Genomic DNA, 21,035 nt, shown 5'->3' on the forward strand with positions numbered 1-21,035 from the left:
GACATTAAACGGGGCGGGCCTTGTTGACTGGTTGTGGACGACATTTTACTAAACGCACGAAGGTGTTGACTTTCTTTCTTGCGTATTTTTCGCGAGTTTGTTTGTAGAAGTCATGCTGGAAGGATTTGCTTGCAGAAACTACTGAACTTTGTCTAAAACATTCTCATTCAACATACTACTTCTTCACCGATTTCAGAAATACACATTTCCACAAACCAGGTAGAACCAGCGTTACTCCGTTTATTTCTGGAGAAAACAGTGATTATTCTGCCGGAGTTTTACTTTACAGCAAGGTAAAGGAGATGAGAGGAAGTTCCTCATATGGAGACAGAGATCGAGGAGGACGAGACAGAGGGTGGGCCTTTATTTTTAATTGATGTTTGTTTATTTATGTGTATATCAGTTTATATGGAGATGAGATATTAGGCAATTCATTAGGCTATTTGGTCCCAGTAACAGATTTAGCTATTTGTCCATACACTCCTGGCAAACAACATTTATCACTGGCAGGATTTAAAGTAAGGACATTAATCTTTAACAGGCCTCGCTTTGGATCCAGTCGAGTTGCCCCACCTCCACCCAAAAAGTTTGGGAATCCGGGTGATCGGCTGAGGAAGAAGAAATGGGACCTGGACCAGCTGCCCAAGTTTGAGAAGAACTTCTACAGTGAACACCCAGAGGTTCATCACATGAGTCCGGTAATAAATAGCATAATTGTGTATATATATATATATATATATATATATACATATGTTTGTGTGTGTGTTTTTTTATATATATATATATATATAATATAATGCTTGTAATGGCTTAAAAAGCAATAACACCGGTAAATCATTTTAGTGAACTTATTACAGTTTTGCCTTGATTTTTATTTATACTTTTATATTTAATAGTATGATTTAGAAGAATGTCGTGGGAAGAGAGAGATCACTGTCAGAGGCTCTGGCTGTCCAAAGCCTGTCGCCAACTTCCATCAAGCTCAGTTTCCTCGTAAGTTTAATTCACATGTGAATCAGTTTTTTTTATTATTTTTTTTTTATTGATTTTGAAGGGAATATGTTCAACAATATCCATGCACACATCGGACAAACGTTTGCATACCTATTTTTTTTCTTTTCAGTGGGTGTAGAATTTTTTTTCTTTGTCTGGGAATGAAAACACATTCATTAATAAAATGTTGTCGTCGTCTTGTAGTATTTTCTGCCTGTAAAAATCATACTGCCACCTACAGCTAATTTTCAAACTGTCCACTAGTGTAATATTTCATATTTTTATCCTTTGGTAATAGGAAAAGAGAGGAAGGAACTTAATCAGGGAAAAGATGGTTCCACTAGTCTTTCAAATACACCACACTTATTAATCTATGTTTGAACCTGAAATAAAGTACTTCCTGAACTATAATTACTGTTTTTCCCATTACTTGTGATGTAATTTTGTTCTGTCATAGGGCAAAGTTGATGTTAAAAACATCTATAAGAAATAATCTGGTCTTGTAAGAAGAGTGATCGCATATAAGAATATTGAAGTGATGTTTCTGTGTTTGTTTAAGAATATGTGATGGACGTGCTGCTGCAGCAGAACTTTAAGGAGCCCACTGCTATCCAGGCTCAAGGATTTCCTTTAGCTCTCAGTGGCAGGGACATGGTGGGCATCGCTCAGACTGGCTCCGGAAAAACACTGGCTGTAAGAGACCCACATCTACAGCCTACGTCCATAGAAAATTCACATACTCAAGTATGCATCCCATGTCTCATGTTTATTCATTTCAATATCCTCAACAGTACCTGCTGCCTGCCATAGTGCATATTAACCATCAGCCCTACCTGGAGAGAGGGGATGGGCCCATTGTAAGTTGCCATACAACTTTTACCTCAATAATTAGGCACTAATTATGAATCGGAACAATGTACAATGATTTTTTTGATATACTGTCAGACCAGAATTAATCCATAGTGCTTTGTTAGCACATTCTTCAATTACGCAAATTGTTTCCTGCTCTCTGTTCTGTTTAGTGTCTTGTGTTGGCACCAACACGTGAATTAGCCCAGCAGGTGCAGCAAGTGGCTTATGACTATGGCAAATTATCTCAGATCAAGAGTACCTGTGTGTATGGAGGAGCACCTAAGGGTCCACAGATCAGAGATTTAGAAAGAGGTATGGGAACTAACCCACATCTACAACTCGTCATACAAAGTGATTTATTTTTTTCATACAGTAGACCTGTTGTTAATGCATACTGATATGATCATGTTTTATGGCTGCATGATAATGGATGAAATGTGACCCTGGACCACAAAACCAGTCTTAAGGGTCAGTTGTTGTTTTTTAGATAAGTAAGATGAATAAGTAAGCTTTCCATTGATGTGTGGTTTGTTAGGATCGGACAATATTTGGCTGAAATACAACTATTTGAAAATCTGAAATCTGAGGGGGAAAAAATCTAAATATTGAACAAATCGTCTTTAAAGTTGTCCAAATGAAGTCCTTAGCAATGCATATTACTAATCAAAAGGTTTTGATATATTTACAGTTGGAAAGTTATGAAATATCTTTATGGAACCTGATCTTTACTTAATAGCCTAATGATTTTTGAAAAGCATAAAAGAAAAAAATCTTTGAATTTTTACCCATACAATGTATTTTTGGCTATTGCTACAAATATACCCATGCTACTTATGACTGGTATTGTGGTTCAGGGTCACAAATGATAATCAAGGTAATTTTGCTCAAAATTATAATCGTGATTATTCTGAGAACAATTTTTATTTTATTACAGACTATAAATGTACTTAATTAAAGCCTTTGCCAGTAAAAAATAGCACACAGTAGCCCTGGTCAGTTTGAGCAAATGAGCTGTAAATATTCTGTAATTTTCTAGCCTTCTAGAAAATAAAGTACTGCTCAGTCTGCTCTCCCAATTTAATAAAGGATATCCCATGAATAATTTACTGGAATGCACTAAATATAGACTCAAATATATTACTACAATAATATTTAAGACATCTGTAATGTTGCTGTAGAAAGACTAATCTGAGCTTTTTGGGTTAGTCTTGATCTGCTTTTTGTTTTTTATGTTTAATGATAGAAGGGCGAGGAGAATAACAACATATATTTTGGAAATTCTAAGTCTGTTATTTCATTCTTAAAGGGCATATTGCAGGTTAGAGACTCCAGTGAGTCGATGTATAGAACACACGTTAGCTAATGTAATCAGGCAATAGCAATGCTAGTATTGATACTACCAGTAATAGAAACTAATAAGCGTTGATCAGGCGTGTCACACTCGTTAATATCCGATACTAATGTTACGTGATAGTGGTTTCTTATCACCGCAGGAGAGAGAGCGATAGATAAACACGTTTTTGATTCATAAGTGCTTATGTGGGAAATGTGAGGCCATTGGCACAGCTGAGGAAAGTCAGTGCTGCAGGGAGTTAGATAATTTACATACTGGGTCTTAGTGGAGAATGTGACCTCCACACTTGATGTGCAGTGTCTGACTCTACACCCAGGCTTTGAGGCTTGCTGTCTGAACCCATATGTGCTACAGACAGGAGCATAGACCTCTCCAGGCCAGCAGACACGTTTTAGGGCAGAAATCATTTATTACTCTAAGCTAAATACTTGTATACATGTATAAATACATGGTTAAAGATTTTAATATTAAAACAGTCTGAATAATTTGGATTCTCAATTACAAGTTAACTCTATTTAGGTCATGACTACCTATAAGTAACACTTTTTGATGCCATTTGTATAACACAATCAATAATGACAGCATACAGACAAGTTGTCCGCTGGGCCTGTGGTGTTCTGGGCAGCCCTTACCTGCATGTGTTGTGTCAGCCATTAGAAGATAGTTTACAGAGGAAGGAGGACTTTATAAAGGTTTTGCATGGCCCCATTTTGTTGACAATCAATAAAAAATAAATCACAATCAAGCAGATCTGCATTTATGCTTAATTCAATTCAGTTTTATTTATACAGCACTAAATCATAAATATTATTTCATAGCACTGCACCAACTCAAAACACAACATTTAAACCGTTAATATATATATATATATAATATATATATATATATATATATATGTAGATGTACCAAACATATACTACCAAAAGAAATACCATCTGACCCATTTAAAAACATTGAACAATCTTTCAGTCTGGGTATCACACTCATGTGTTGTTAAAGTGTGTTAAATCGTGAAGGCTGTGCTAGATATACACCAACGATGATAATCCTCCGGTGTAAAGTGATCGTTAAGTTACACACCACCGCGGTGTTTGAAGCAGATGCATTAGTGAAGTCCAGTCTCTTCAGCTGCACAAACGCACCGAGGCCCGGAAGATACCGTCCTATTTCTTGTTAGGAAACCAGTGGACTCGATGTCCTGACAGGCTGGAGTTTGTGCAACCTCCACAAACACAATAATTTACCATGACAATGATAAATTGAAATAAAAATAACTACCGAAAACACACCGACTCGCGCGCGCTCAAAGCAGTGTGCGGCACACGACTCCCTTATGTGACGTAATATGACGCGATGTTGGAAAAAAGCTGTTTTTGAGAACTCTGTCAAGGAAAGCCTCACTTTTTATATCTAAATTTGTGCCCTCGCGTCTTGTAAAACATTTTCAAATCCTGCATTAACGGTTCATATGGTATTTTCATACAAGGTTATATATTCATTTGAATTTTTTTTTTTACCTGCAATATGCACTTTAAAACAAACCTTTAAACAAGTTCATTGGCAGTTGCTGATTGTCAACACTTCAATGGAAGTTACTCCCATAAGTCGTGCAAAGTGTCATGGGATGTAGGAAAAAGGTGGATAGAGCTGTGGTTCTCAACCCTCTTCCTGAACAAGTGTAATAGTACTGTGATCATTTTCGGATGAATTGACCAGCAATACTTAAGGGTTTTTCTTTAAATAAACATTGCTTGACTTCCTAAAGGTGTTGAAATCTGCATTGCCACACCTGGCCGTCTGATCGATTTCCTGGAAGTAGGAAAAACCAACTTGCGCCGTTGCACATATCTTGTGCTGGATGAGGCTGATCGTATGTTGGACATGGGATTTGAACCCCAAATCCGCAAAATTGTTGACCAAATTAGAGTAAGTACAGTATTTGACAGTTCACGAAAGTTAAAATTAAATACACATTCTTGCTGGCCAAAATCTCTCTCTCTCTCTATATATAATCTATATATATATATATATATATATATATATATATATATATATATATATATATATATATATATATATATATATATATATATATATATATATATATATATTTATGTGTATGTACACACACACACAGACATGTAAATATACACAGTGCACACACACATATTATGTAAACACACATTTTGCATTTAGTTTTCTGCTATTCCTGTTTCCTTCAGCCTGACAGACAGACTCTCATGTGGAGTGCTACCTGGCCTAAAGACGTTCGCCAGCTGGCTGAAGATTTCCTCCATGACTATGTCCAAATCAATATAGGAGCTCTAGAATTGAGCGCAAACCACAACATCCTGCAGATAGTTGATGTCTGCTTGGAGAATGAAAAAGACAACAAGTAAGGCGATTTACCGGTCATGTTTCTAAATAAAGTATTGGATATGACATTTTGAGCTTTTATGAATTTATTGAGGTATTGTGATTTGTATTGGTTTACTTTCCTGTTTACCTGTACAAATCAAGATTAAAATGTTTCAAAGAAATGTTTTTGTGCTTTAAGGCTGATTCAGCTGATGGAGGAAATCGCGGCTGAAAAGGAGAACAAAACCATCATCTTTGTCGAGACAAAGAAACGTTGTGATGAACTTACTCAGAGGATGCGAAGAGATGGGTGAGATAGATCTTTATAATCCCTCATATTTAAAAAAAAAAAGTTTTTTATAAAAATTAGATAAAATGCTGATGTAATGTATGTTGTGTCTTTATCCAGGTGGCCTTCAATGTGTATTCATGGTGACAAGAGCCAACAAGAGAGGGACTGGGTACTATCAGGTAAAGTTAAGCTTCATATTTTGTTAAAGAAGGCTGTCACAATTTGGCCTGCCTGTTCTCATTTTGTTGCACCTTGTATTATCAGAGTTCCGCAGTGGAAAAGCTCCAATTTTGATTGCTACTGACGTTGCCTCACGGGGTCTGGGTATGTTCTGATACTTCATACTTAATCTGAACTATTTCTATTTTTCTTTTTGAGTACAGAACCAAATGTGTTTTGATATCCACTAAATAGTTCAGACAGTATATAGAGAACACACTGACAACTATAACATTGACACATACAGTCACACATTTTTAGTTTTAAAATTTTAGTTGACGATAGAGAGAGACTCTGGTTAAGCAGAATTTCCACAAACACAGGGATGCAAACTGCTCATTGTTTTGGAGAAATTAGTTTTTTTGCTATTAAAATTGGTCATTTTCGTGATTTGTGCTATAAGGTTCGACTTTCATAGCGTTAACCTTACAATCACAAAATCATAATAATTGATTCAGTGTGTTTGGAACTTATTCTTTCGCAAAAATTTCAGATGAAACACGTCTTCTGATATGTAATTGTCTCACCTTTTAGAACACTTGTGTGTTTGCATCCCTGCAGTCAACTAATAAAACAATGTTTTTAAGTTGGTCACAGACACCTAAATGATTACTAAAGTACTATGATAAATATTGACAGTGCAATTAAGCACCCCAAAGTCAACTTAAAACCTATCTTTGAAAAGGTGAAGGGGTGCTCTCACTGAAAACTATTTGCAATGGCTGTGCCATTCATTTTCAAAGTTGACAGTTTCCACCAATGAGATCTTTGGTGATGCAACAAAGTTGAGTGGACCTCAACTTCATAAAAATGAGCTGTTATCCACCACCTGATATAGCTGGATAGTCATTAGTCAAGTAGGAACACTAACTAGCAACCAACAGCCCCGAGGACTCAGAGACAGCCCACATTATCAGTTTGAATACCCCTTTTACTTTTCTTTAGCTCTGGCTTGATGAACAGAGTGAGAAGAATACTGTATTACATGTACTTAAACGTTCTGGTATACTTCATTTTCCACATTCTACTCCACATCATGCACAGTTGAGTGTTTAAGCCTTCCACTAGTGAATCTTTCGTTTTAATCACTCAAATCATTTGTAGGACAAAAAATTGTCATCTGACTGTCTATAATATGGTGCAAAAGTATACTTTGGGCTTAAGATTTGTCAGACTTTAGTTAGTCTGTTTGTTTACGGATTATTTCATATGATAATATGTAGAAGATATACATTAGGAAGAGAAGTTTTTAATGCATGGTGCTTAAATTTAAAATAATCACTTGAATTTTACTGCCATTGTTTTGCATTCTCTTGGTATGGACTTTAATGCTTTCTTTCACTTACAGCTGGAAAAACATCACGTACAGTACTTTTTGTAAACATTTGATTGGATATTTTTACCTTCAGCAACTTTTTAAAAAAAATTATTTTTCCCCTCTCTCTTCAAGTCTCCCTATCCTTTCTCTTAGCTTTTCTTTTTCATGCCTTCTCTTGTTTTGAGCAATATACATATTTATTTATGAATTGTCGGGTTCACATTTGATTATAAAAAATGACTCTGGGCTGATGGTGACTGACTGGGAGGGCTGCTTTGTCAGTTTCCACATCCACAAGCTGTTCCAAAGATGTTAAAGGTGTGCTGTCTGTTTCTTGTTACTGATGTAAAAACCCTCACGCACGTGGGGCTCACCGGCTCGCTGTTGACCCTAGCATGGATCTAGGGGAGCTGTTATCCTTCCCTCCTCTTCCCTGGGTCCTAATGCCAGTCTCCTTCCTGAACAAATGTGTACACGTGTCCAGTTATTTAGCAAGATGTTAATCAATAGTCATGGTCATAATACAGTTGGTCAGAATTTATTTTTATTTATTTATTTTTATTTGTGCGCACTTTTTTTCATTCGTATTTTTATGAGATCATTGTTAACCCAGATATTAGACATTGCTATTTTGTTTTGTTTGGGTTATGCCAGAGGGTCTTACACTATTATTGTTCTTTTTCCCCTTCAGGATTTTTGACTTCCTAACTGTCAGCCCTGGTTTGCTGTGCTAATTTGACACAGTGGCCTCCCTCTACCATGTAACCAGAGCTCTTATCAGACATTAGCACAGGTCTTGATATTGGATAGACTCCCTCAGCTGCTCCTCTATTTATCTGCAGTCTTAAGGGCTAGTGGCATCAACAAGCTTACTTTTTTCTTTTTCTTTTTTACTTTTTTTACCTCAAACTCTGGATTGGCCGTTAAAAAAGTCTCAAAGGATACTATGGCCCCTCAGAGCTCTGTTAGATTCCAGGAAAGTCTGCCCCTAAGATAGATCTGGGGCCGAACGGCCATGGAGTAGTTGAGAGAGAGGGAGAAAGTTAAGAGTGCTGGATACAGTCCGGTCCGGTTTGTGGAGGCCCTGCAACCCAGCAAGAGAGAGAGAACTGGGGCAGAGCCGGTTCTGCTCCCGCCTGGCGTTGCTGGGACAGGGACGAGGGTGAAGGGGGGGCAACTCTGCGTGTGAGCCCATAATTAACCTCTTCCTCTTGGGCCGCTCCACGGGACCCAGGACTGATCCCAGTCAAGAGTAACCTATCCTAGGGTAAGTACCTGATCATGCCCTAGTCACTGCCCTGTTCATGAGAACTCTTTCCATAGTGTGGCAAATGTCCTTTAAGTATGTTTAAACGTGTGTGGTTCCATGGTATATTAGACCATTACTGTACTGTATATGACTATATTTAGCACATTGCATTTTTATTTAGATATCTAAAATAATATTATCTATCACTTTCTAAAAGGAGACTGTTTTCTTTTAGGGTCAATAGCAGTGTTGTTAGAGCCCCTTTTGAACTGTAATGAGAAACAGACTTTTAAGATGTTGAGTCCAGAAAAAAGGAAAATCACCTTTTGTTTAACAAACTCCTGACATTTCTCATCTTTAAAACCACCTCAAGTGTTGCTTGACACAATTAGTTTTGATATAAACTGAATCATATTGTTAATGTATTGATAGTTAATGTAATACTTGAGATTAAATAAGCTATTTATCTATGGAATAGGTAAGTAGCAAGGCCACGAAGTCTAAAGTTTTGTCATTTATTTTACTCTATAGTGTCTGTCTGCTTAAAGGGGTCATATGATGCTTTTTTAAAGATCATTATTTAGTGTATTTGGTGTAACAGAATATGTTGACATGCTTTAATGTTCAAAAAACACATTATTTTTCAAATACTGTACATTATTATAGGTCCTCTATGCCCCGCCTCTCTCAAACGCTTCGTTTTCTACAAAGTCCCTCCTTCCAACAAGTGCAGTCTGTTCTGATTGGCCAACTGGCACAGTGCATTGTGATTGGCCGAACACCACAAGCCGCGTCGGAAATGTAACGCCCCTTTCCATATTCGCGAGCTTCAGCTTTCAAAATTATAGTAAAGACAGTAAATAATGTCCTTAGTTTTACCATCAGTTCAAGCCCGAGAGAGGAACAGAGTCGCGTGACAGACCCAGTGATGAAGCTCGTATGTATTTGCAAACAAGCTGCGATTGTATGACCTTTTCTCCCTCTCACACACGCGCACACACACACACACACGACGTGCAAAATTCCGCATTTAAACAGTCAATAGCAAATACTTAAACTAATAACAAAACATACTGTCGCGGATTCAGAAGCGCCACGAAGCAGTCTTCCATAAAATGCGTTGCTGTTCTGTTGTAAGTAATCTTAATGATTCTTAAATTCATCTACTTTCGGAAGGCCAAATAAAGTGCTTTTGCTTTCACATAGAAACTCAGTGTCTCCCTGACATGGCTTCTTCAACACTACCACGCCTTCTTTCTTTGCGTGAACACATCGTGACGTAGACATGTGGGGGCGTGTTTGAATGAGCTGTTTTAGGGGGGTGTGGCAGAGTCTTTGATTAACTTTGATTAAGAATATCTCTTTGGTTTTGAAACTTTAGTCTTTGCAGCTTCAGGGATCTTATCTATACACAATCAGCTTGTAACACTCCAAAGAGAAAGGAAAACTTGAACTCGCATCATATCACCCCTTTAAGGCGGAATCTCACTAGCCGAGTGAAAACAGATTTTGGTTTCTTCTGTTAGGTTGTTGCATTTGGATGATGTTAACAGTGTTTTCCAAACTCAAGAAATGCTTCATATGAACTTCAGTACGGTTTGCTGCTGATGAACACAGTCTTAAATCGTATGGTTAGTCAAATTGTGTCAGGGATAACTTTCCTGAGAAGTGGGGTGTACACACTGCAAGCCGAGTGATAAATGTAGAAAAGGAATCCCACATTCTTTGGAACCTTACAAAGGTTTAAAAACCAAAGTAAAAAAATTGAGGCGAGTGATTCTCCTGTGTAGCCTTAACTAAGCAGCAGGATTAAACAGCTGCGGCTGTTGAGGAAAAAGTTTGGATCAGATCCTAGCAGGACTGGCTTGTCAGCACTTCAGAAACTCACTGCTATGTCCACAAGTATCTCCAGCCACCGCCTGAATGGTAATTTTAAACAAGACTAAAGTTGACTTCTAGTCATCAAGTCACAGCAAGGACTTAATGCTTCATCGCAGAGAGTTTCTCCTTTGTAAATTGACTGAAAAATCGGCCAGTGAGACACTGTCTTTAAGTTGACTTTAAGGCAAATCTTTTTCTGAATGATTAATATTGAAGCGATGCACTGATATTTTTGCAAACAACAATATATTTGGAGACCCGAAATCATTGACCAAAACAGTGACATTTAAGTAGCGCCTCATCGATGCCGCAGTTTGACAGTCAGTGTCTACTATGTGTACAACATAGATAAGTTACAACATGTACACGTGAGCTGTGGATTTTTTTGTTTGTTTTTAATCAATCTTCATTTTGATGAACCAAGATCTCTTAGTCTATGCTGTTTTCAGTTAATGCATTAACAAGACTTTACTTAAACATTTAGTAGTGTGCCTATTTTCCAATATTCACAATAAGCTGTGCGTTTTGTTACTTTTAATACAAAAAACAAAGACTGAGATTTCAGATTTTGTAATGAAATTCAAATAATAAATGTTGTGACTGACTGCTGTTGCCATCTCCGTTCAAGCAGCAGCACAGTGTATGTGAACCAACTGTCTCTTACTAGTTATAGCACAGAATAAATTAGAACATCAGAAGTTATGTTAAAAGAAACAGTACAACTTACTGATATGTATCATGTCTTATGTAATTGCTCATTCAGTGTTTCAACTAGCTTGCATTTCTATTTTTACCTCAAATTCTGGATTTGCCGCCACAAAGTAACTAACGTTTACCTCAGAAAAAGTCATTCAAAATCCATAGCTCGTCTGAAAAAGGGGGAAAAAATGTAGAGGGGGGCATTTTGCTGACTTGAGTGCAATTTGAGTGTGTATATACAATTAAGTTTTTGAGTCCTGAGTCCTTAGCTTATTAAAGCAGTTTGATTAATTAATTGATTATTAGACACTATTTGGTGTTTGGTTAAATGAAAGCTTCAGGCTTTGTGTTGTTTTTAGAAATAAAAATCATTTTGGTGCATCACTATTTATTATACAGTTAAGACCTGTATATTTCTGACTGCTGATGAGACAGCATACAAAAATACTCTTTCAGACATTTTAAAGTGTATTCATGCCATTGGATAACTTTAGAACTAAAAGGCAATTCAGAGAACTAAAGGGATCCCAAACCCAGATGACTGAATAATGCCACTGTAGCTGTCACCGTGAACTAGGCAATGGTCCATTCCTTCTGTCTACCACACTTTCTAATTTAAATTTGTTATTTTTCCATAAATTGCTTAACCTTGGTCCAATGAAGATGTGGAGGATATTAAATTTGTCATCAACTATGACTATCCAAACTCTTCGGAGGATTATGTTCATCGCATTGGGCGGACAGCCCGCAGCACCAACAAAGGAACAGCCTATACCTTCTTCACCCCTGGGAACCTTCGACAGGCTCGTGATTTGGTCCGGGTTCTTGAGGAGGCTAGACAGGCCATCAACCCCAAACTTCTGCAGCTGGTGGGGACAGGCCGTGGGGGAGGTGGAGGTGAGAGTTTTGTTGGGCATTCATATTTCAGTTTGTATTACGTCCTCTGAGTGAAAAACTACATTTCCAGGCTAGTCGGACATCTTTTGGAGGCAGATTTTGTTTTTGTACATTTAATTTATTATCACAAGCCTAAGCCCTGGACTCTCACTGGTTTCTTCTGTAGGTGGAAGGATGCGCTATCGTGGCAACAACTCAGGCTCAAATAACCCCAACCTGATGTACAAGGATGAATGTGATCGGCCCATGCGTTCTGTAACTGGAAGTAATGAGGGCAGCCGCAGCAACAACATGAGCCGTGATGCAAGGTCAGGGGGGAGCAGCCGTGACGACTGTATGTCTTCTTCTTACAGAGACCGCAGCAGGGATGGAAGAAACAACTACAACTCAGGACCCTCCTACAATAGTGGAGGAGGTGAACAATACCAGAGTTGTGGGGGCAGAGGAGGGGGGCAGTATGGCTCCAGAGGGCGAGGCTCACATCCAGGTGGGGTTGCAGGAGGGCAAGATCAGGCTGGACCTCCCCAAGGTCTGTTTGGAGCGCCTCCAACAGCTCCTCCTCAGCCTGGGCCGGGCCCGCAACCACTCATGGCACAGCAGTTCCCTCCTCCACCACCACAGCCTGTCATGGGGTTCATGGGTCCTGGGCCATACCCATTTGCCTCACCACCACCCCTTCCTCCTCCTCCTCCTCCTCCTAGAAAGTAGCATCCAGAGGCTTTGCTGTCTCTTCCTCTTTTTTTTTTTTTTGCCTTGTATTAGTAACCTGCCCTGTTTCCAGTCTGAACTTTGTGTACTCTTTATTTTACATTGTGTTGTTGTAGAAAAGGATGGCTTTGCATTTAATCAAGCCAGTGTTCCAGGGTCCGGAGTGAAGGGCTTCTCGTCCAGTACAATGCTTTTTAGTTCTGTGGTTATCAAATCTGGTCCCTTAAATTAAACCAGTTAGGAACAATCTTTATATAGCTTGACTTTTTTGTGTATTTTTCTAAATAAAATAGTTAATCTTTTGATTACAGTTGGTCAGTACTAATTGATTATTGATGTTTTAAGTACTTGATTTTTAGATCTTTTTTTGTTGTTGTAGGTAACTTGCAGAAAGCTAACTTATCTGCATCTTAACTTAGCATACCATACCATTAGGCACTTAGTATGCTACAGCTACCCCTGGGGATCCTGAAGAGACTCAAATTTGTTAACACCACCTTTGAAGGGACCTGGAAATAAATATCAAATATTTTGTATAATCACATTGTTTGACAGATTTTAATAAAAGTTCAATTCAGATCGCTGTCATTAATTGCTTTATTACCTCATTCAGCTGTTGTTAAATCAAAGATAAATAAAAATCAACTACAAATGAAAACACACATTTTAAACCCCAGAGAAAAAGAATAACTTTATTTCCCTTAAATACATATTTGCACTACATTCACTTCTCCATAGGTTTAGTCCCTGTATTAATTTTTGGCAAATGTACATAATAGCAATACCGATATTATTTACACTTCATGTTGGAAGGACATTAATCTGGAACGCAACTGACTTCATCACAGATCTTTAACTGTAAGGAGTGACAAACTAGAATTGTTTAATTTGGGAACACAGTGATTTCAATTCCTGTCTATAGAAAATTCTGATGTAGTTGCATCCTGATTCCACTTAAATTACCGTTATTTAAATGACCTGTTATCATCTTGAGTACAGAATTCTTCAATTATCTCATATAGGAATGGTAAAGGTGAAAGTATTCATTAAACTACTGCACTGAGAGAGCCCAGATTACGTGGAACCATCAGAGAAACAAAAGAAAGTCTCAAACAAAAGGGGAAAACTGTTACACTGCCAATTAAAAACAAGCATCAACACAAAATGTCTATATTCACATGAAAAAAAATCTGATTAGGCACGTACGGTAAATATAAACAAGACATCAGCGTGATGTTCAAGAGCAGTACAGTGCACAAGGGGCAATTTTAGGACAATCATAAATTAAGATGAAAAAATTACAATGAATGACAATGGCTGTATGATTTATAATATATAGACCATTTGAATTTGAAGTATTCAACAACTGGAATTAAAAATGTGTTCATTTAAAGGCCTCCTCCCAGTACTCATTCAGACATTAAGGAGAAGACAGAAGGATGTAGACCAAAGGTAGAGCCATTGACACAGTCTGGATATGAACTGCCATGAGGAAGCAGAGGGGCGACTAGCAGGAGATCAGTCTGTTCTTTAAAAGTTTCCCCAGGACTCTGGTGGAGGAAACTGCTCTACATCTCCGCTCTCATCGTGTGATTCTTGTCCTAAATCAAATGTCAGTTTGTATCTCAACCGTACCTTCTCCTTCAAAAAGAAAGAAAACTTGTATGAAAGTATGAACTTGACAAAATGCAATGTAATCAGACAATCAGCAACAAAAACAGCCACACAAGTCTGACATAAGCCACAAACCATAACCATCACAGTAAGCTTTACTGACAAATTATATCAACATTTGTGCATAGGGCTGCAACAGTACACAAAATTCATGTTTCAGTACATACCTCCATATTGGAGTCACAGTTTGGTACAGTAGAGAGAAAAATAATTATTGTCTTAAAATTACTTATGTAAAAACAGTGGCACATTTACAAGTCTTTCACCGCTAAATCTGAGGTTTCAGATATAAATTTGTATTTGAAATTTTCAGCTTTACAATTTCCCAGAAAATTCAGTAATTTCTGAGTCTTATCTCTAGTATATTTAGGCTTGTTAGTTTTTGCTCCTAAATATTTATTTTTCCCCCATTTGGTTTACGCTGTCATTTTAAGGACCATACCGAAAGCCCTATATCTGCATCTAATACTGTATGTACCACTGCAGCCCAACTACAACACAATATTCCCTGAATACGTCTGTTTATTTACCTTGTGAGGGTTGGCTAAAAGCAGGACCTGTCTAATGGCGGCAGGGGGCAATAAAGGATTGAAGGCAGGTAAATCTGATCCCAATGGTGGCTGAAGCTTTACTCTCATAGTCTGCACATACATACAATACAGCTTCAATACAGCATTCTATACAGGTTCAGTAATAATGGATGATAAATAGAGTTACCTTAGGAGCGGCCGCCTGGAATCGCACATTTGTGATGGGCACAGGGGCAGATGACAACATTGAGATTATCACCACTAAAACATCAGGCCGGGCTGGTGGAGAGTCTTTTGCAAAATGGAACAGAACTCGAAGGCTGTGTTTATCAAAGATTGTCACAGGTAACAAGCTACCTGTCACAGATAGGAAAAAACAACTTGGTGAACAACTACATCCTCACATTAAAACAACAAAACAGCAACATCACCACAATTTACAAAGTATAGGCCACTAAATATTTATTTACAATGTAAATTCAAAACATTTAATTTTCTTTCTTGCGTGGCACACATAAGAGCACATCTTTAAAAACTACTCTTTTTCATACAATTAGTCCCCATGGAGACTGAGGCCTTGAAGCATCAAAAAGAACACAAAGGCACCATTAAAGAGTTCCATATAACTTGACTGCATCTTCCAAGACTTCAAAAGTAATACAATAACTTTACAGACTTAAATGTAAATTTTATTGATAATATTGCTCTATTTTAAGCTGATAACTGCTGCAACAAAATTGAGTGAACGATACAACGATTCACTGCTACTTCTCTATTGAACAGACCATGAAGTGCAAGAATAGACATATTTTGGGTAAAAGTGATCATGTGGCTCAGTCACTGTTTATATCTACAAGGCTGCTTTACAAAACCGATTTAGAACATTTTGAATATGTATTTTTAAGTTTAGAACTTAATAAAAGCAGGCTTTACCTAGAGAAAAACACTCAAATAAATGACATTACACTTCAAGCAGCAGGGGAAACGACTACATTTTCAGTACCTTTAACAGTGAACTGTATCCTGTCTTTCTGTTCCTAAATGTGAGATATTTGCAAACTATAAAGATACAACATTTTCTACAGCCTTAAATTCTGAAACTAAATTCAAGACATCTTGATACTTTTTAAAGACTTTTTGTTGTAATTGCATAGAAAAGCATGATCCGCCCAATTTAAAGTTTGCTCAAAGTCTTACTAGGTTTGATAGACTCCAGGGGTACAGTCACATTCACCAATGATATCTCATCCTGAGGGGTAGAAGCTGGAGTTATGCCTTCTGGGAGCTGTGAATTCAGGAGAGTGCCTGGCTCAGAGGAGAAGGCCAACACAGGGCTGGGGGTTGTAGCAGTGTTGGTTCCAGACTTGATCTGAAGGTCTCGTAGTGTGGGCTTGGACTGAGACTGAAGTTTGTCCCTGTTGAAGAAGTGTCGATGCATATCTGTTGCACTGATATGTAGCCATTAATATTTTTAAAGCATGAATATTAACCACACTTTTCCATAATCTTGCATTTATTTTGCAGGTATTTTCACAATAAACATCTGCATGCAAACATTAACAAGCAACCATTTTCCAATTATACATTCCAAAGGCCTTAAGAAAAATTATGTTTGATATGCTTTGCTGAATTAATGAAAAAAAAAAACAATTAATGGAAATTTACCATTTGACTTGAAGATTTTCTGGGGGTAGAGACTGCTGAATCAGAGTCTTACCCAACAGGTCTAACTCATCTAGGGATTTAGTGGATGTCACAGGCACAGTAACAGGCGTCATGGTAGCACTTGCCACTGGCAACAGCACTGCAGGGGCTGGCGTAACAGCTGCATCCACAGACTCTGATGACTAACAAAACCAGTCAAGTGTTATGGTAAGCAGGGATCCATATAACATTTAACCAAGCCATTAACAGACTAGGGATGTGAAAAGCTACACATTTTCATAAACGACTAGTCAGTCTTAAGACAGAAATGTATTTCACGTCATGTTCACCATAGGGTTGGGCCGATCGACGATGCCATCGTCCATCGCTGATGGACATCACGATGCTGAGCTGGTTTTTACCCCACCCCCCACATTTCAACATTTTCTCTAGCAGTTATATCATTGGGCAATTACTGTATATAAGTTGCGGGCATCAAGGAGCCGCTATTATGCCTGGCACTGAAACTGCTTCTGAATGCACAATCGCTTTTTAGTTTCACTTTCGAGATTCACGCTCGCACGTTTAACCTTTGGAGCGACAGTTCTTTCACACATTTTACAAGATTAGATGTTTGTCAGTGGTGCTCAGGATCTGCAAATCATTCGCCATCATCCTCAGTCACTTCTCATTACTCTGTTTATGTGGTAAGTGAAATTGTATGTACTGTAATGTAACAGGCTACCGTTAGCAATCGTTATTTGGTTTTGGTGCCTTTCTGAATACGGATTAACGCTTCGGGCAAAAAAACTGCAAAAAGTATGCCTTCTCATTATGACAAATTGGCGGTTAAAGCATTAAAGCACCAATTAGCATTGAATATTATTTGAATTTGAGATACAAGTAAAGAAAAAACAATCTGCCCCAACAATCTGTCAAAAGACGTGAGATTATTGGTATGTTATAAGACCTGCATGCTACGATAAATACTGTTAATCAAATTAAAAACCAAATCTAGATTAGTTAGTCAAATAGCTGCTAGGTGGATGACTAGTCAACCATCCTGGTACGTCCCTAAAACATGGTCTTCATCCCATGATTACAACACAAATAAATGTAACTTATTATTATCGTGTTCACCTGAAAAGTATTCCATGTCACGGCATCTCCAGATTGAGAAATTGCCAGATTAGAATTGACTTCAGTCAAGCCTGAAACAGAGTTACAAACAAACATGATAATATTTAGTCACACATGTATGTGGTCACGACACTTAAAGAGCCTGAAAAGTTCCTACAGAGTTAACTTTCTATTGAAACACAGTTTACCAAACCACTTCTTTTGAAAGAAACAATGGCCAATGGCCTGAGATTGTCTTCCTAAACCAGTTCCATCCAGACAATAGTCAGATGTCTTTATGCATTTGTTGATAATTAATATACACTATATAAAAATCCATTTAATGGTTTGAACATTACATGGAATTAATAAATTTCATTAATAATCACAATCATATCATCAAAAGAAATCTAAAATTATGATTTTGTCCTTAGGGGCCAGCTCACACGACATGCGTATCATTAAAACACATCCTAAGACCTCTATGTTGTTTAGTTTCATGGATTCAGTCTGGCTGAATTTTGTTTTATTTAATTTGTGAATAGATCACAAAAACTGCTATTACAGTTGCAGTCATCAAAGGGATCTGCACATTGTAGTTTTATATACATTTTGGGGGCAGTACTTCAGAGGTGGGGACACAGCACTTAAGTCCCATGCTTAAACAAAGGCATGCAAAGGATATGAAGCAGTTATAAGAATCTGACCAGAGTTCACCAGTCCTAGTCCAGTCAGCATAACTGAGCCAATTAGAGTCTTATTATCTTAGAAATGAAGAAAAATCCACACCTAAGGCTTTGCATTTGCACTTAACTGAGGTATTTAGGAGCATAAATAAAATTTAGAACCAGGTCAGTAAGCTTGCGATGAACAAAGATGGTTTTAAATGAATTTCTTCTCTGTAGAGATTTATGTACATGCCCCTGACTGCATTCATGCGTGCAACAGACATGAATGTGATCAGCTACAATGCTAAACACATTGTAAGTAGTAACCTCAGGGATGCAAACACATCATGGGTGAAAAAGGTGAAGAGACACACCCCCCACCTCCCAAAAAACAAACAAACATTTTTATTTTAAATACTTATACATTATTTTAAAGCCTTTATTTTTAACTCTACAATTGTGCTATACAATTCACTTTAAAGATTCACTTTTCATTCATGGAGATTACATGAAAAAATGTGCCAAAAATCCTGGAGGAAAACAAAGACTTTTAAGATGACAATTAAATGAATTTACCATTATATCCAGTAGATGGCAGCAGATGATCACTCATTAGCTCAGTTGCCATTTCCACTCCCTAGTTTTAACTTCTTGCTTTTGGATTTATTATAAATTGAACTTATAACACATTTTAGTACTTAAGTAGTATAGCAAGTACAATTTAATAATAATGCATTAAATATTTTGAAATATTTTAAGATTTAATTTAAAATCTTAATTTTTTAAACATTGCCTTAAAAAGGACACATCAAAAGAATGTTTTAAAGTGCCCCTATTATGGATATTTGAAAATGACCTTTCATGCAGTGTGTAACACAGCTCTAAGTGAATGAAAACATCCTGCAAAGCTTGAAATCTGAAAGTGCACCGTGTATAAAGTTATTGTCTCTCAAAAGAAAGAGTCGACTGAATCATTGAAATGAGTCGTTTTTAAAAAGGATCTCAAGCCGTTTCATGTTGATGTCAACATGAAACATTAGCATATTGCCTGCCCACTTGTTGCCACTAGATGCCGCTTTTGGAGCGTTAAAAATAGCTGTTTCACGCACATCATTTTTTACACTTGCGTTTGCCACTCCTGAAACTGTATACATGGATGTTCAGTCCTATATGTTCAGAAATCGAGCAAAGGGCTCCTCTTATAGCGCAACTGACTGAGCTTTATCACGCAAAAACTCAATGATACAATGACTAAATACAAAATCTCTTATTTACACCGTGTGTATGCTTTTCTCTCTCTCCCGATCTAACAGTAGATCTGCGAGCTTGTAGAACTCTACTTGTTAAAACAAAAATGAGCTCAGAGCGGATTCTGATTAAACTAAAGAAAACATCTCTGGCTGGCCATTGCTTTCAACAGAGAAGCCTGTAATTGGCTACAATACTAAACACTGCAAAAGCACATTGTAAATAAACGTGTGGTTCTGTAATTCGAAACCAAAGCACGCACACAAAAACACACAGGACTATAAGCTGGTATAGAATTAAATTGCTAATAATGGTACTGAAAAAAAAAGACCCCCCCAACCCCCCAAATCAAAACTCTTTTTCATCTGATCTGCACAAATCTTCTAAGTGACCTATTTTGACCTCAAAAAGGTGAGCAGTTTGCATCTATGAACCTTGGATGCAGTTTATATAAAATATAAATATAATACTTCAATGGACATTTTTCATGATTATGTTATCAAAGGCAGCTGTACTTGTGATTATTTTTCAGAGCAATTGTAGAGCATCAGTGTATCAGTTTCTTAAATGATTTCATTACGCTGACAAAAAATAATAAAATTATAAAATAAGATGCCTTTTCTTAAAAGAAAAATTATTGAAACCAAGACCTTTTTGCATTCATATAGTATTTTTGGGTCATGCATTCTAGGGTTTTATGCAACACTTCATATGCCCCAATTCCCAATTCATATAATATCAAGAGAATTACATGGCAAAGTGTTATCACAGATTTCTTACCCAGGGACATGAGCTCATCATCCAAAAGGCTGATGCCCAGCTCTTGTGAAGATGGTGTCTTAGAGGGAAATTCAGCGAAAGACTGAGCCGAAGGAGAGGTATCCAGCCCTGTCAGATCCAAGAGAGCGGTACTGCGGCCTATGAACACCAAGAGTATGCAATCAGAAGTAACATTGAAATTAGTGGGAACTATATTACACAAGAAATTCCCACGAGCCAAAAACCACAGAATAAATTCTCTCAATATCTCTAGACTTCACTGAGCTCAAGGTTGGCATCAGTGCTGTACCTGGGAGTCTGGCAGTGCTGCTGGTGTCTCCATTCACCTCCTCACCTTTCACCAGCTGTCTGTACAGATTTATCACCTGTGTTAGGCTGTCATTAGCCTGTAAGATCTCAGCTGAAGACAAACACATAAAGAAAGCATCAGAAACTGACTAATTCAGTTTGCAGTCAGGTCACCTTTATTTCTATAGTGCTTTATACAATAAAGGCTGTGTCAAAGGCAGCTTCTAGAGACCAATTACGGAAACACAACTATAGAGGAAATTC

At 37.5% G+C, this 21,035-nt stretch overlaps 2 protein-coding genes across 2 annotated transcripts in view; one reads left to right on the plus strand and one right to left on the minus strand.

Moving 5' to 3' along the window:
• Positions 1-14,289, plus strand: LOC306878684 (putative ATP-dependent RNA helicase DDX17). Its single transcript, XM_079431168.1, has 13 exons — positions 1-355; positions 542-698; positions 897-993; positions 1,553-1,686; positions 1,785-1,850; positions 2,016-2,157; positions 4,965-5,125; positions 5,422-5,594; positions 5,757-5,867; positions 5,967-6,028; positions 6,114-6,173; positions 11,879-12,112; positions 12,279-14,289. The coding sequence occupies exons 1-13, from the start codon at positions 303-305 to the stop codon at positions 12,818-12,820; spliced, it is 1,992 nt and encodes a 663-aa protein (XP_079287294.1). The 5' UTR covers positions 1-302; the 3' UTR covers positions 12,821-14,289.
• LOC306878687 (ADP-ribosylation factor-binding protein GGA1-like) overlaps positions 13,405-21,035 on the minus strand; it is an 18,003-nt gene continuing 10,372 nt past the window's right edge. The window contains exons 10-17 of the mRNA XM_079431171.1: positions 20,773-20,883; positions 20,484-20,621; positions 17,809-17,879; positions 16,690-16,871; positions 16,222-16,439; positions 15,212-15,381; positions 15,025-15,135; positions 13,405-14,461 (exon numbers count right to left, since the gene is read on the minus strand). Coding sequence (XP_079287297.1) covers positions 14,351-14,461; positions 15,025-15,135; positions 15,212-15,381; positions 16,222-16,439; positions 16,690-16,871; positions 17,809-17,879; positions 20,484-20,621; positions 20,773-20,883 — 1,112 coding nt within the window. The 3' untranslated portion in view covers positions 13,405-14,350. The remainder of the gene's footprint in view (positions 14,462-15,024; positions 15,136-15,211; positions 15,382-16,221; positions 16,440-16,689; positions 16,872-17,808; positions 17,880-20,483; positions 20,622-20,772; positions 20,884-21,035) is intronic.

Source organism: Barbus barbus (genome assembly GCF_936440315.1).
Source record: "Barbus barbus genome assembly, chromosome: 13".
Classification (NCBI taxonomy): Eukaryota; Metazoa; Chordata; class Actinopteri; order Cypriniformes; family Cyprinidae; genus Barbus; species Barbus barbus.